Genomic DNA, 15825 nt, shown 5'->3' with positions numbered 1-15825 from the left:
CCGAACCAGTCTCTAGGGCCCAAATGGACCAAGGTTGCAGTTATTGGTTGACCACACCTTGTTCCGGGTCTTTGGCATGTCAACGGTAACGAACCCGGATTAAAAGAGTGATGAGCGGATTAAGCTCAGTTCGCGCATTGGTGGATCGTGTGGGCCATCGGCAAGCGGCCGTCAAACAGGTTCAAATGAGGTAGCTCTGTGTGGATCGAGGCATCTTTCAGTGATGCAAGTCTGGGCACTCGCCAGGATCACTTAGTATTCGGGCCGAGTTGAAACCACCGGGAGAGGTCAATTTGTTTGAATCGACGGGTAGCGGTTTCAAAATGGAGATTCTGTTGCTCCATTGTGCATTTAGGTGAAGCAGCAGTTTGAGGGGCGAGTTGGGTCGAGTCATGATGTAACCCCTGTTTTGAGTTGGCAACTGCCTCTTCAATTTCAAGTCGAGTGGCAGTGTCGAGCAGTTGATTTGAGCCTAGCAAGTGACTGGCTCCAGTTGTAAGCAGTTGTTCAGAGGTGTCAGAAAGCAGCACTGGTGGCATCCCTCAATGCTGATGGCGTCAAATTTGCTTTGATAGCCATCTGACCAGTTTCTGGGCAGTGCAATGGGGGAACCTTAGCAAATCTGGTCCTCTAGGTGCTGTGAGACCCAATCCAGGGTATCTAGGACAGAGCAAGTATTTTCAGGGTCTGCTCTACCAGCCCTGGGAGATTCTGCTCCAGAGTGGAAGGCCATGGTCCACATAGAAATGTCAGCCCAATGTGCGTGGAAGTGATTAGGGGGCAGATCTCTCCTCTGCCTTGGACTGCTCGTTCACCTCCTTGTTTGAGGAAAAGTATCCCTATCTGGTGGTGTTAGAGTGAATCTGTTGTAAAAGTCCACAGGTGATTGGATTAAAGCAAGCGTGCCTTCTTGGTCCAATCCCTGTTCTTGAAATTGCCCTTCTGACATCACACCCAAAGTGTTTCGCTCTAGAGGAAGTGGACGGGACAGATAGGAGAGGGGGAAAGGCATAGAGAAACAAGATGGTGGAAGTCTCTTCTATCTACGCTGCTGCTTCCAGTCTACATTTAGAAATGCAACTCCCTGGCGTGATGCTACTCCTTCTGAATGGGTTTGCTCCTTTAATGGCGGGGCCCAGAACAGCTGCCTATTGTGCAGCTGTGTCTGGTGTAGGGTGTTACCTGCCCTCACAAAGAGATTAAAGAGGCATGGACATTCAGGCTCCTGTTCTCATTTGGCTGCCTCAGCACATCTGGCCAGAAATGAACAGCACCTTCCACAGCTGAGCAGACTCGCATGTAATATATGTTGGATGTGGCTGTAATAATTATGAGAATCCCATCCACCATACAAGGTATGGCTTATAGTTGCACATTGTTCAGCCAATTCTGCCACCAGGAGGTAGATTTATAATTGGTGTTTTGGTGCAGAGGTGCATATCTTAAATGCAGCCCCTGCAATGCAGAGACTTGGCTGTCGCTGCAGATGTCAAATGTGCTGTGACCTCACCTGCTCTGTGCCACTGGCAGGGCAGGCGCTGTAAATGACAATACTGATGCAGCAGGACACAGGTACACACTGTGCTTTTGGCATGTATCTTATGAAAGGGCATCTGAATCGCAGATTCCCTGGTTTGAGATGGAATTACCCACATCATTTCATTAATTTAATAAAAAATGTAAAAAGCCAGTGCTCTGACACCCTTGCCAAATGGCAATCCGTCACAGACAAAACTAACATTATTATTTGACATGCCTGAATTCCTTTTTTGACATGCACTACAGGAAGTTTGAGGAACATCTCCCAGTCAAGCAACTAGTGAGGCTTCTCATCTAGAAGCAGGCAAATGCTGCATCACAGAGCCATGTGCCAACAACCTATCTCGCAGTACGTACCATCAAGAAAATTGGAGTCCAAAAGGTGAGCAGTCGCATGTTGAGCGCGGTTTCCCTGTCAACATTGCATCTCAAATGAGAATGCAAAGTGAAAGCTTGCCGGATCTCCATCACTGCCATTAGTCAGATATCAGGAGCCAGGCCCCTACACTCCGAAGTATTGTTTGTGATTCATTCATGTATGACACATGTATGCCGTACGCATTTAGAATAGTATTGATCTTGTGACCGCATGGTAGAAGTTGCACGTATGCTGTAGTGTAGAGACCCTGCTAACCAACACAAGGGCAAGATTTTAACATGTCAATTACAGATTTTTTTTTTTAAAAAAGAATGTATTTATTTTTTTATACTACTGTTGTAGTTGTGCTTTCTTAGGTTATCGTTCAAAACCTTTACAGGCTCTTGTTGGCTATGGGGCATGTGAAGTCTTTCTCACTGAATTTGAGCGTTTCCTTGTTTGGGAGTGTTTAGCTTCAAATCAGTTCAGATCTTTGGATACTAATAGTAAAAAAACATGTTTTGAAGTTATTTATTATTTTTAGTTGATCGACTGCTAAGTGAATACACTGTCATGCAAGTGTTTAGTATTTAATCTAGACATTTCAGAATGCTTGCCTGTAATGAGTTTTATAAAATATTTGTGTTTGGTAAACCTTATTTCATTAATTGATCTACATTCACTGGTTCCTTCTGTATTGGACATTAAATATTACTTTAATGGTGGGTTTCTATTGGTGTACAAAGGGTAGGAGTCGGTTTTTGGCCATGGCTATAGGCGATGGAATTGCCATGTATAAGCCACTTGTTTGGGTTTTATGCTGCAATTGCTTAATGCAATATTTATTCTTTACCTTTCAGTTCCTGATGTCTGGTTGGGCGACTGGATATTCATACAAATGTGACATAGTTGATTATTCCAGGACACCACAAGCTTTAAGAGTAAGTGATCTCCCTGCCTTAGCTGATCATCATGCAAAGCTAGTAGCAACTGCCCCTGCATCTCACTCTTCCAGGAATTCCTTATGATAATTCAATCACCGAATACCTTCCATGCAACGCTCGGTGCGTTAGGCTGTGTGCATCGAACCTAAACGCTGATTGTTACCTGGAGCCTGATGGTAATTGTCGAACACTGGGCCCATGCCAATAACATTTGGGACTTTATTCTGAAAGACTTTGAGCTCTGTAGCTGAGAAGGCCCCGGGGGGTTTACTTTTGTGCAAGACTGTAACTGTTTAACTTGGATCTCTTTCTTCACGTACGCAGCCTTGATGGTGAAGAATGCGAGTTGGTCTGCTGGCATGGAGGCTGGTTGAGCAGCGTCTGAGCCCATCTGCAAAGGGATGAAGGCTCTGGTTTGTAGCGTTAATGCTGCAGAGTGGGCCCATGACCTCTTACCGGGTGGAACATCGACGTCAGCAACAATGTCTTTTGTACTTTTGTTGTATGCATTCTCCTCGTAGTCCAAATCCCTCACAAGTTAACTAATCTAGCTTCAGCACCAAAAGTAGAGCTTATTTACTCATTGCTGCATAAGCTCTACTTGATGTATTAAAGGTAAATTAGTTTAATTGCCTTTTGTTATTTGTCGTCACCATTTTTGCAAACTGACACTCCTTAAGTGGACCCCAAGTCCACTCCATTAGAAGGCCTATTCATGAACCCATGTTTAAACCTATACTGTGAGTGTTTCTTTAACCTGTTGGACACAAGACTTCACATGGTGCTCTCTTGAGCCTCCTTGGTGCTACTGGTAACACAGCGTGGTCCACTCTGGCTGTCCGTTTCCACTGTTTGGCAATGTTCGTTATCAAATCATGTGTGGAGCTATGTTCCCAACTTCGAAGTGCATGGACGTTATATGAACTTTCATGTGGAGAAAAAAGTAGTGGTTTCCATTTTGTTTACCGATTTGCTCTTGATTTGGAAGCACACAGTTAACAGCCTCTGGTCCAGGAGGAAGTCTAGCCAGGGCATATGAGCAAAATGAGTAGTTTACTGCAAGCATACTTCCTCAGAAATCTGTTCGAGTCCAAGTGCAAGGCTAACCCCAATGCAAAACGAATTCCTAAATCGTGTATCTAACGTTGCATGGAAAATAAACTGTAAGAAAAATGCTTGCCTGAGATGTTGTATAAAAGGTGTGTCTCAATGGGTTGCTTATCAAATATACATTCATGAAACGCATTATCATCACAGTCTTAACTTTTTTTTTTTCTCTCTCCAAAAGATGGCGTGGACCTGCTGGTTGTACTATTTTTCAAAATACATAGAATTGTTCGACACTGTAAGTATTCAATTTTGTATTAAAATAGTGTGAACATGTTTCCTTTTTTATGAAATCATGGAAATTGACTTAAGTTGCTTGTACAGTTTAACTTTGTCTTTTACACATAACGCCTAGCTACCGCCACAACAACACAACTCCTTTGCTGCTGGCATATGGAGGTATGTCATTAGAAATGCAAGTCTGTCAACAACTGGCAATTTGCAAATCCCCACCATGTCGCAGATGCATTTGGTCTAATACTTGCTCGCAAAATCTAGATCTTTCCATCTTCCTAGTTCTTCCGAGAGGAACATGTTACGCTCGGAATTCCTTTTGGTGAATTGTGACTAACACTTTGGCACTGTGTAACTGACTTCCTTCTAAAGAGAAACCTTTTCCGATTCTGGAAGAACCTCCTAAAGAGGCGTCTCTGGTTACTCCAAGGGATCTAGCTTTCTGTTCAGGTTTTCTTTTGTAAAACAAACTATACTTCAACTAGGTATGTTACAAACCTTGATGGGAATATAAAGTGTAGGAACAAAAATGCATGCAAGCTATTCATATTGCCTTCATAAAGTGTTGAATTTGTTCGTTCTGTTTGGCGAAAAACAACTATTTGGCTCTTGATGACTGTTTGGCACACCATTTGCGGCTTAGCAAAATTAAGAATTGTTTGTGGTAGTCCTTGTTCAATCCTCTGCGCCGTCTCCTCGATTACCACATGCCCTGTATCTGCAATAACTACCTTTTTGTTCTGATGGCGCAACCTTTCTGCATGACCCTAGACGCGAAGCAGTTACTCCAGGGCCACCATAAAGTCTAGCGTTTATTCTGGAGGGAGGTGGGAGAGCATTGGTTGCATGAAGGCCATGACTTGATGTGTAACCCTTTGAGTGCTCCACACTTCGTAGACCCCTTTTGGGAAGGTCGCCCCTCCTATAGCTCTGTGGTCATGCGAATCCAAATAACAAATGTTCACTTGCAAGAGCCATGGTTTAAATATTTATTGATGAATAAAGTTCTAAGCCACGCATTTTCACAGAAACACACATTTCATACTACTTTTTAAAGACTTTGTACTGGCTTTTTATACATGTATAGTAGTAAGTGCTTGCTTCTAACGGAATATTCAACTTCTATGTAAACCACACATTGGAGTTATTCTAAAATAGGCCCATTAAATAGTGTGCTTATCCCAAAAAATAATGGGTTGGTCAGTCCTCTGCAGCTTACCTATGAACATCATGAATCCCAATGACTAGATGGCAATGTTCACGGAAGGACTGTATCAAATGTCCTCCATTCTCTACTGGTTACAATACCCAGTAGAGGAGGCAATGCAGAGCTGGTTCAGTGCGACATTCTTTGATTGATCACGGCTGCCATATTGTGAAACCATATAGGTAACGCATCTCGACTAGAGGAACTTTGTGTGTTTTGGTTTTGTGGCCGGTCTGTCTGGGGTAGAATAATGGTATACTAATGTAGGTTGCCATAGTAAAATTTTAGAAATAAGATTCTAATTTTTATATTGCTCTACCGCTCTACCATGCCCGCAGTCGCATTTACATCTTGGCCCATCTCGGGTAAACCTATTGAATTTAGTCTGTAGAAGGCATTCCTGATCCACAATATTGGAGAGTGTGCTCCAAAACATTAATGTTGTACTGCATTAGTACTCTTACTCGACCATTTCGAGAAGTGTAATGTTCTAATTGTCAATGAAAGGTTGAAGAGTGCATCTGGCTCTGAAAGTGTTAAGTGATTTGATTATATTACCAGGTCTAATGTGAAATAAAGGGGCTAAGGGAATATTGTCTGTTTTTGAGGCAAGTAAGGTCTTCATCAATTCCAGAAATATGTCCCGGGAGGATAGCTCAGTGGCAACGTGCCCGCCTTGGAAACAAGATGACACGAAGCAATACCAGTTCGATCCCCGGGGCCGCGTTTAGAAACCTCTGGGTATTAAGCGCGTTATAAATACATAACTAAGACATATTCCTGTAACAGTGCCTCAATGCGTTCGGGCTGTGTGAGTGCTACGTGTATTGTATGTGGCCTGATTTGCAAGCTGTGATTAGAACTACTTAAATTAATGTAAAAACACGATTTAGCATCCAAATGAAATATATGGATAAGGATTACCTATGGATATGCAATCCTTTTGCAATGCCTGACCTACAATTCATATGTATAAAATAAGATTTTTTGTGATGCATTAGTTGGAGAAAAGCAAACATTTGGTATGGCATCCTGTGTCAATTTGACATATTTACAATAAAGGAAACCTTCTAAAGAGCCATAAATGAGGCAGTGCTCCTGCACCATGAGGCCAGTAATCGGTGGGGTAATTTTTACTCATGAAACGGGAGTTAATTGTTATCCATCTGAACTCCTATGTCTGTCTGACATTGGTCAACATATAGTGTATTATCAAGCGCAGAACAAATTTCACATCCAAACTACCTACTTGTAACCTTTTGGCATGTTCGCATTCGATACAAGCATACACAATGCATCAGAAATCATCCAAGAAATTCTCGAAGATAATTGTAGGATAATTGATTTGCTAGCCTTTACATTAAACAATTTCCTGTGCAGTGGTGTATCAATGACGACCGGGGACTGCAATGTGGGCAAAATGATTCCATCATATGCAAACCTGTTTATGGTAAATTTATGAATCTGTTGTGTAGCAGTGCCCATTAAGTAAACACTTTTGAAGAACACAAGACTATTAATCTGGAGTGGATCATTCCAATCATTGGACCCCTTCAGGCTACATACTTCTAAGTAACAAAGATTATAACCAACAGGCAGCAAGAACATCAAGCCCAATTAATGTCTGTACATTTTTGTAGGATTTAGAGATTTGCAGATGAAACCTACATACCAGGTTACATGAGAAAAGAGCTGTCTCCGATGTGGTGTTGCGTGCTTCTATTGCACATCCCAGAAAGCCTACGGGCAACATGTTCTTTGCAAGGTATATGGTGTACACACAGGCACCACAGTGAGGATACATAATTGTGCATACAAGCCAAGAAAAAATCTTCCATATTTAAAAAATGAATGAAGTAAATTATAAAAAGGGGTTATTGAAAGTAAAATGTAGTCTGACCCTACCAAGTGCACCTTCACTGGAAAAAAATTGATAGATCACACAAGAGAAAAAACATCAGATTTTGTACTCACTATAAAAAGCATAACCACAATGCACACTGTTTTCAATATAAAGTGGCAAATCATTCTGTTGCATAGATGCCACATCTTGGTTTACAACTGAAGACCACTTAGTTAAAAAAAAAAAAAAACTTCATAGAAAACTGTTCAGGCTAATCTTTATTTCATAACCCCTCATGGCTACCCAGTAACCTAGATTCTACAAAGGTGGAATGTCTGTAAAATGGTTAAAAATAAAATCAATCTGGAAATTCCAACTCTCTCAAGATTAAGCCAAACATCCTTCACACTCTAAGTCATTGAATGTATCTGCAACAATTCAGTGTCAAAGGCACCATAAAGGCCATTAAAACATGAATATGGTAGGTATTATGAGTTTAAATAGAATTTTACCTTGTACTGGCATGATGCCAATTATGGAAAACGGAAGGGAACATCACTATCACCCAAAGACTGTAAATTGACAATGCTATGATCAGTTAAATAAATCCACAAACTAAGAGTTATATGGAATCAATTGGGACACTTAACTGTATGTCTTTGTTGGAAACTGAATTTGCCCCATCACCTTGCTTTACCCTTCCTCCAACAATTATCAAGTTCTTGGTCTATAAATATGAATTGTATATCAATTGTTGCGATTGGCAATCCTTTTATGCCCACTATTCGCACCTGAGAAAGGGTGCCATCAAGTGGCTGGAGCAGCGGGCAAGAATACAGTCTCTGGCCACGATTTCCAGCCACCCGAGGGCCTTTCCTGGGTAGTGCCATTTATTCCCCCGATTGGCTCCCCACCCCCTCCCCAACACTCACCTGCTAGATGGGAGCTTTGTGCCCTGGTCTTGGGGCCACGGCCATATGAATGGAAAGTGAGCACAGCCAATCTCCAGAGAAACAAAAAAGAACCCCTGGGTTGTGAATTGCTATCACACCCCCTCTCCAGCAGGGGGGGAGGGCGTACATGGCCAGTAACGGCCCGCAGCCCTCACTTCCCACGGGCATGCCTAAGATCCGGCCTCGGTACGGTTACCACCCATGTATGCCCCCTTGCTGGGGCGTGATTGTCATAGTAACCCATATTCGGACCAATTATGGAAATTGCTTTCAAGAACCAGGTCTATAAATTTCCCGACAGCATGGCTGGTTTGATGCGACAGTCACTTGGTAAACCTTAATGTTTATAATCTTATTTCTATTAATGAAAATTGTTGCTCATGGCATTGTGGAGGGTTTTGACCCATGTGGAATCATTAGACGGGGTAAATGTGGGGATTAAGCTGTCGCTGCCCATCATTTTACCCCAGAGCAAAAATAAATCATTGGAGTGGGTAAAGATGGGGATGCTCTGTCGCCGCCCATCATTTCATCCCAGAATCCAGGAGAGCTGCGCAGTTGTGTGCACACCAAAATGGGTTGCCAAAGGAAAAACAGTAGCGCCGGTTAGCTCAAAACAGCGCTTCAAAAACCACCCTGGTTTCCCTGTATGCAAGCTTCAAATGCCCATTTTAAACATTGCACATATGCAAAATGTTCACTGAACACCAGCAGACATTTGGCAGAAGGAAATTTTGTGTGCCTACAAAAATCTGGGAAGATGAAGAGCCCAGAACTGTGCTTATAACCAAACTGGCTGAGCTATGGAGTCAGCAGTTTAAAGTTTAACTGAACTACAGACATTAAAAATCCAAATGTTTAAAATAAATAAGTGATATATGAGTGTCACATAGTCTGTAACTGTTGAAATGTCATAGTTTTGCACTTAGAATCAGCATTTTAGCTGCATTTGTAAAAATTGTAAGTTTTATTTGAATGTAAAAAAAAAACTGGGAACACACATGACACTGAGCTGAAACCTGGCTTAAGGAACTTGATTCTGCTTGGCAGCTTCCCCCACCAGGAGTGAAACCCAACAAATGCATTCTCAGGCTTAGCTGCCTCCTGTTGCTCCTGCTAAGAATCTGCCATCTCTCTGATAATTGAATTACCTGTGCTCTGCAGGAGATTGAACAATGCAACTCCCTTCACCCAGGCAGAGGGTTTATTGGGAGGATCATAAATGGCTTCCTCTGGAACAAAGGACCTTCTAGGATCCAAGCAAATGTTTTATTGCGGGGGTCATAAATGTGGCTTCCTCTTGCCTGGGAAAGTAAGCTGAGCTTGAAGAAACTGGAAAGACTGGTTCCTGTACCATGTGACCCGGGAAGACCCATCCCTGCCAGCCAGAATATGGTTTTAGAAAAAGATGAATAACGCATAGTACGGACTTGTCATAATTATTTAAATGATGCCATAATTCTTGTGATTTTTCGGTGCACATTTGAAGACGTGTTAGGACCCGGTGGTATGTTCAGGGGGTTTTAGCGGAAAAGAGGATATTACTCAAAATGTATGCATGTTAAAAATCTGACACTTCATCAATTAATGTCCATACTCCTTGCGCACATGTGTGTAAATTTGGGGTAATGTCCGATATTGCGAAATCAGTTAAAAAGTGCAAATGTTGCCATTTCTGAATGCAAGCTCCCAGGAAGAGCAGATTTGGACAGGGTATACCTCCTGTGATATGTGATGGGTGCATGTAATTTTAAACAAATGTGTACCTGTGAAATATGTTTTTTTTATCAAATATAGATTGTGTGCAATTTGACAGGGGAGGATACTCTGACCCATAAAACCTACAGCATCACTCTGACTCACAGTTCCTTCCCCAATCATGGGAGAGGGGAGAATTGGGCCAATGGCAAGTGTAGAGGGGTAGGGTCTAGTGATGCTGCTCACACACCCACTTTCAAAACAGACAGACAGGACAGATAGGGACATTCATTTCCATCTGCTGCGGGACGCTCTGCCGGGAAAATCCATACTTTACCTCCATCAATCTCTAGAGAAAGCTGTGCAGAAAGATCCAGACTTTAAATCCATCAATCTCCAGAATCCAGAGAGAGCAGACCCAGACCAGACCGCTGTTAGCAGAACCAGAGAGAGCTGACCCAGATCACTGTGAAGTGCAGAGACCAGACCAGAGTCCGGTCTAAAACCTGACCAGATTCGTGGCGAGGCCCATCTAATTCAAGAATATAGTGCGAGTACCTAGCAAGACTGTGCAGAACCAATCTCTTAGTTAAAATAATATAATTCAATCTATTTTAATCTAAGTAGAACTGCCTCCTAACTGTCACTTGTCTTTTTCTAGTTGCTAGCTGTCACTTGTCTTTTTGAACTTTAAAATTTCAAATCTGAAAAACGACCTTTATTTAATCGCTCATATCTCCGTGACCGTTTGTCCTAGAGACTTGCAGTAACTTTCACCTGGAAGCTGAGATCCTAGGCTGTCCTAGGACCCCAAAACGATAGTGCTAGTCCTTGTAGTTCCTCTGTAATCGCGAAAAATGCAATCGCGAATTTGCCGCGATTTGCAAATTTATCCACGTGTGAAAACAGCAGATTCTTTGCTGTCCTTGCTAAAAAAATTCGTTTGCAACCTGCCAATCATTCCCTGTATCATTGCTAGAGTGAGCTTGGACTAATATTAACTTGACACCACTCACCCTGAACCTCTAGAGGGAATTAAAAGCATTTTAGCATATTTTTCACTTCATTGCCAGCACATATAAAAGCATTTTGGGCCTGTGTTTCCAACTTCGGTAGTCTAAGCTTGCTGGGGTGAACTGAATTACAGTTGATTGCATTTCTGAGAACTGTGTGCTTTCCTTCCATTTCCTTGCATTGCATAAAGGGGGAGGGGATTGCCAGAGAAAAGTGATTACATTGTTTTGTTGAAATCATATTGAGTATTTTCTGTATTGCATTTTCATTCAACATTACATCCATCTGAACTTATATAAAGCATTCTCTACCACCTTCTTCTTCTGTTCCTATTCACAAGTGGGCTAGTGCCAGATTCTCTGTTAATCTTTATCATATCAGATTAAGTGTGATATCCAATTAATTTATTATAAAGTGTGATATATATATATATATATATTTTTTAAATTATCAAATATACCTTTTAAACTTGCAAAACAGAACTACTTCTTGGCTCAGTGGGGTCAGGAGGATTCCAAGAGAGGGGTGTTATATAGGGGTAGTCATCCAGAACGCATGAACTGGACATAAAGATATATCAATAAGGGTTTCCATTCAGTATCCCAGACTAGGCATTGCCTTAGCTGTAGTGTTGAATTGAATCCTCTTACAGCATAAACAACCATACACTGCCTCAAACTTTAATCCTAGAAGTCATAAAGATTTAATAACTAAGGAGATTTATCTTAATTATTCTTAATTTCTTTCAAGTAAACTATCGTCTCCCAACAATTAGCAAGTACTTTCAGAGCAAGCACACTCCCCCTTGCCACCCCCACATACAAATGTAGTATTGCCCCTTTACAATCAGTCCCAGTATGGGGAAATGCACAGTGGTCCATTGTTATTTTTTTGCTGTTCAACCAATTCATTTAAGCGGATCTTGATGGCCTGCTGCAGATTAGCCACTTTAAGATGGTGGCTTGCCTTGGTTAAACCTAATGTCATAGCAGACCAGGTGGCCTACCATAGAGATGACAATCGAAGTACATAGACTCTAATAGAGCACTGGATGCCACAGCATACCATCATGCCATACTCGACAAAGCATAAACTCCTAGAGCTGCAAAGCCACTTCAGCAAAATGGTTTTTGTAATGCCCTTTTGTCTGAGGTATAGTATTTTGCATTGAAATTTTTGGTTTATGTCTTCTACTCCTACGCTCTTATTCTCTTTCTTCCTTTTCTGTTTCTTTTTCTTCTTTTCCTTTCTTCCTTCTTGTTCTATTTTTGATGTTTATATGTTTGGATTGTTTATGGCGAATTGATTACTTTGCTTTCACTTGGTTGATATGTGTGAATTTCATGGACTGCTGTTCATTTATTTATGTTTGCTTACTGTGAAAATAAAAATTTTAATTTCAAAAATGGTGGCTCAACTATTCATAATACAAACTTAATGTGACGGCGTACTTGATGGCCTGCTGTAGCCAACCAATATGCTACACTAGACATTGACTCCGGAGCACAGAACTATACAGTCACTCCAGCAGAGAGATGTCCTCTGGTTTTCCAGAATAGTGGGGGGCAATTCCCCAACCAGTGTGCTGTAGAGAAATGTTCCTTTATTGTATTTTCTACAGATATTTGTGGCATCTGATCAGCGTAATCCACACAAGTCGGCATTAAAAACCTTTTATTCAACTTGTTGGGGTTAAACTCTGGAGGTCATTCCACAACAAAACGATTATTCTCTGAGAACTATATTAAGATAATTGTCTTAATGGAGTAAACCAAACTGTTGGGATTCCTAACTTATTGGGGATACAGGCCTCCATCGGAGCATCTATTCTACTGCAGTCTCTGGGGTATAGCATACGGCACATGCCTTGCATGTAATCAAAATGAGAATAGTTTGGATATAATGCCTTTAAATTCTAGCGGCATTAAATAAGACAGCATTGGGGTAAGTATGGTAATGGTTTAAGTATAGGTCAATAGTGTCCAATCTTTCTTAAATAAAACTCCTTTTAAGTTTCCGTTCCCAGGGTTGTAGCTGCCTGTTCATTTCCTGACATGCCTAGTTTTAAAGCAAAAATGTTCTTCCCATCACTTAAGGCTGTTATGTTCCGTCTCGAAGCATGGATTGCCCATTCGTGACTACCGCACAAACTGGTTTTATCTTTATATTGAGAACCTCACTGAATTACTGTATACATCTGTCACGAATATTAGAGCCTGTTTTCAATTTTTTTATTCGTCCAGAACTTATGAATGCCATGTAGCTGCCAATCATGTCACTACTTCCCACTGCATTTATCTTCCTGAAATTTGTTAAAGCACTATTGCGGGGACTGGTACTAACACGTCAAAGCTCTGATTACTTGTTTATAAAATATACGTGGGAACCAGTGATGGTTGCTCTTCGCATGTCTTCTGCAAAATACAGATCTAGCTCTTGGCTATGCCAATCCGGAACCATAAGAGAATCTATTTCTCTGTGAGAATGCAAGTTTATTCGAATTCGGTTTGGGGACCTTATATTGGTTGCATGTGATAATTTTGGCATTTCAGTAGTGTGACGAAATGACCTGAGTAGTGTCTTAGTCCTACGTCACGTCCCCTTTCCTCCATACTTGTGGACATTGCGTCCTTCGGGACGTGACCGGAGCACTTTTGTCAAAAAGCATCAAAAATGAAAATGTTTGTCCTTATCTTTTTGCCCCGCCCTCCTGAGCTCGGCCTCGTGCATCGCCCTTCAGTCCTCTTCTCCGCGCGGTCAGGGCTGGACGCCCTTGCATCACCGGGAAAGATTTTTTTTGCTCCTGTTGTCCTTCTCTTCTGCTCTGGTTCTGCGGTCGCTTAGTCCTCCGTCTATGCCGTAGCGTCTGGGATTTGTGTCCTGTTCTTCATGCGAACGTCTCTTCGCTAGGGTGGAATCCCCATTCTCTCTGCTTGGAGTGTCTGGAATTCGGGTTTCTACTGCAATTCCCTTTCCGTCTGGGCACTCCAGCGCTGTCCTTCTTTGGTGGGAAGAGGTCTTTCAGCGTGTTCCTCCACCTCATTTTCAGCTTTTCATCGACGAAAAGAGCCGCCTCCTAAATTCCTTACTTTTTAGGGTGCCCCAGCCGGGAATCCTTCCCGGGGTCTTTTAGTTCCGGGAGGGGCTTGAGCAGCTCTACCACCAGGGGTTCCCCTGAGGTGCCTCGCAGGCCTAATGGGCGTACCGGAGTTTTCTCCGACGGTTCCCACGATGGACCTGCCAAGACCGGACTATGTTCCGAGGTTCACCTGTCGGGTGTTAAACTTCAGCCCAGTTTATCTTTGGATACTGGGCTCGCTCCAAGGTCTGTTTCTGGAGCTTTCCACACAGACACTGGGGTACGCCCTCAGGCCTCCTTTTCTGGACCTTTCTGTACTGAGCCACGGCTTGAGGACCCTCACAAGGGAGCTAGACGTACCGGGAGGAAACCCAAGGTTTCTCTTTTTGAGGCTACGACCTGTACCGGCAAACCCGAGGGACCTGCTCTAAAGGTCTTGTCTGTCAGGTGGATTCCTCAGCATTCCCGCGCTCAGGGACGCGCCTTGAAACCCCTGTGTAGAGGCTTGTTATAAATACCATATATCGGGGATGCAGTGATACCGGTCTGTTGAGGGGGCAAAGAGGGTGGTCATAAACCGTAACTCCTGTTACCGGCTCTGCCGAGGTTCCTCCTCTGGAGGCTGATTTTGGGGCCACCTCCAAGATGTCCAGTAAACATTCGAGACCCCCCCTCCCCCGTACCGGCTCTGCCGAGGATCCTTGTGTCAAGGCTAAGGTGTTACTTAAGTCCCCTGACCAGCCTGAGGAGACGGTTGCCTCATCTGCACATGTGACAGTTCTCTTCAGGTATCGACAAAATGGCGGCCCAACCCTCATGGTCCACGGCGGCTATTTTGGATTCTTCCCTTACACCTACGTTCTTGACGACTGGTGCTGGGAACCTTCTTTTTGGGGCTGAGCAACAGTTTCCTCCTGGGGCAAGGTAAATCTGTTCCGCCCTTCTTATGATTGGCGCGCCCGGATGCCACTGCCCCATATTGTCTCGCTTCTGCTCCACTGGTCTATGCGGACCCGGTTGGTGGTGGGCCTTCCTGGCAACCATCCTGATTGCGTTCGTGGGGGGTATTCCCCATATGAAAGGCCTCTGCCTGTCCCAGCACCTAAACCTTTATCAGAGGATGTATTTTTCAGGAGATTTCAGAGGCTCATGCATTCTGACCCCATGAAAGAATATTTTAAGGGTATTTTCAAGGAAATCTACCCTGAACCTCTGGCTCCACATTCCACCCCGGCGGTTCCAGCAGCTGCTGCGGTGGTACCGCCTCTTCCTCTTGGCCTGCCTCCAGCTCTTCCTCCCCTGCCCTGCCGTCTCCCATAGAGAAGACACCGGCAGAACGGGATAACACTTTAAAACCTGTGATGGCCCAGCTGTCTGCTCCGATTCGCTGGATGACCCTCAAGCAGATCAAGATAGCGATGAGTAGCCCTGCTCTGTCAGAACATTCCATGACCGGGTCCTGGATATGAAGGCCCTCCTCGACATTGCAGTACCTGCAGCCCCCACTGCGCAGGGGCGGGTGCATTCGGGAGCATTCACCTTGTCACCACAGGAGCGCACCGGCCTGTTCCTCCAGAAGGAAGTTTTGGCTGAGGCCCGTAACTTCTGGGATAAGCCCCACACTGGGCTATGGATCAATAAGAGTATTGACGCCTGTTACAGGCTCCACACCTCTGGGGCGATAGCCTTGGCGTCTTGTCCACACCCTTCCTCGAAGGTGGTAGCTGCGGCCATGCTTCAAGCCAGCCTCTGCGACCTCAATGGCTGCGGCTCATATTCTGTCCAAGGAAGACAAGATTCTAGACTCCTTGGGCAAGAAAGTCTTTGCCAACTCAGCACTCCAGCTTTG

General features: G+C 43.4%; 1 protein-coding gene across 2 annotated transcripts in view; it reads left to right on the top strand.

The window, feature by feature from the left end:
- The window catches only part of ELOVL7 (ELOVL fatty acid elongase 7), a 186400-nt gene that overhangs the window by 117832 nt on the left and 52743 nt on the right, over positions 1-15825 (top strand). For both annotated transcript variants that reach the window (XM_069627328.1, XM_069627329.1), the window contains 2 exons: positions 2758-2838; positions 4130-4186. In XM_069627328.1, coding sequence (XP_069483429.1) covers positions 2758-2838; positions 4130-4186 — 138 coding nt within the window. The remainder of the gene's footprint in view (positions 1-2757; positions 2839-4129; positions 4187-15825) is intronic.

The sequence above is a fragment of the Ambystoma mexicanum genome, chromosome 6p (assembly GCF_040938575.1).
Source record: "Ambystoma mexicanum isolate Mex_15411 chromosome 6p, UKY_AmexF1_1, whole genome shotgun sequence".
NCBI classification, from domain to species: domain Eukaryota; kingdom Metazoa; phylum Chordata; class Amphibia; order Caudata; family Ambystomatidae; genus Ambystoma; species Ambystoma mexicanum.
This window is presented reverse-complemented; position numbering and strand designations above follow the sequence as displayed.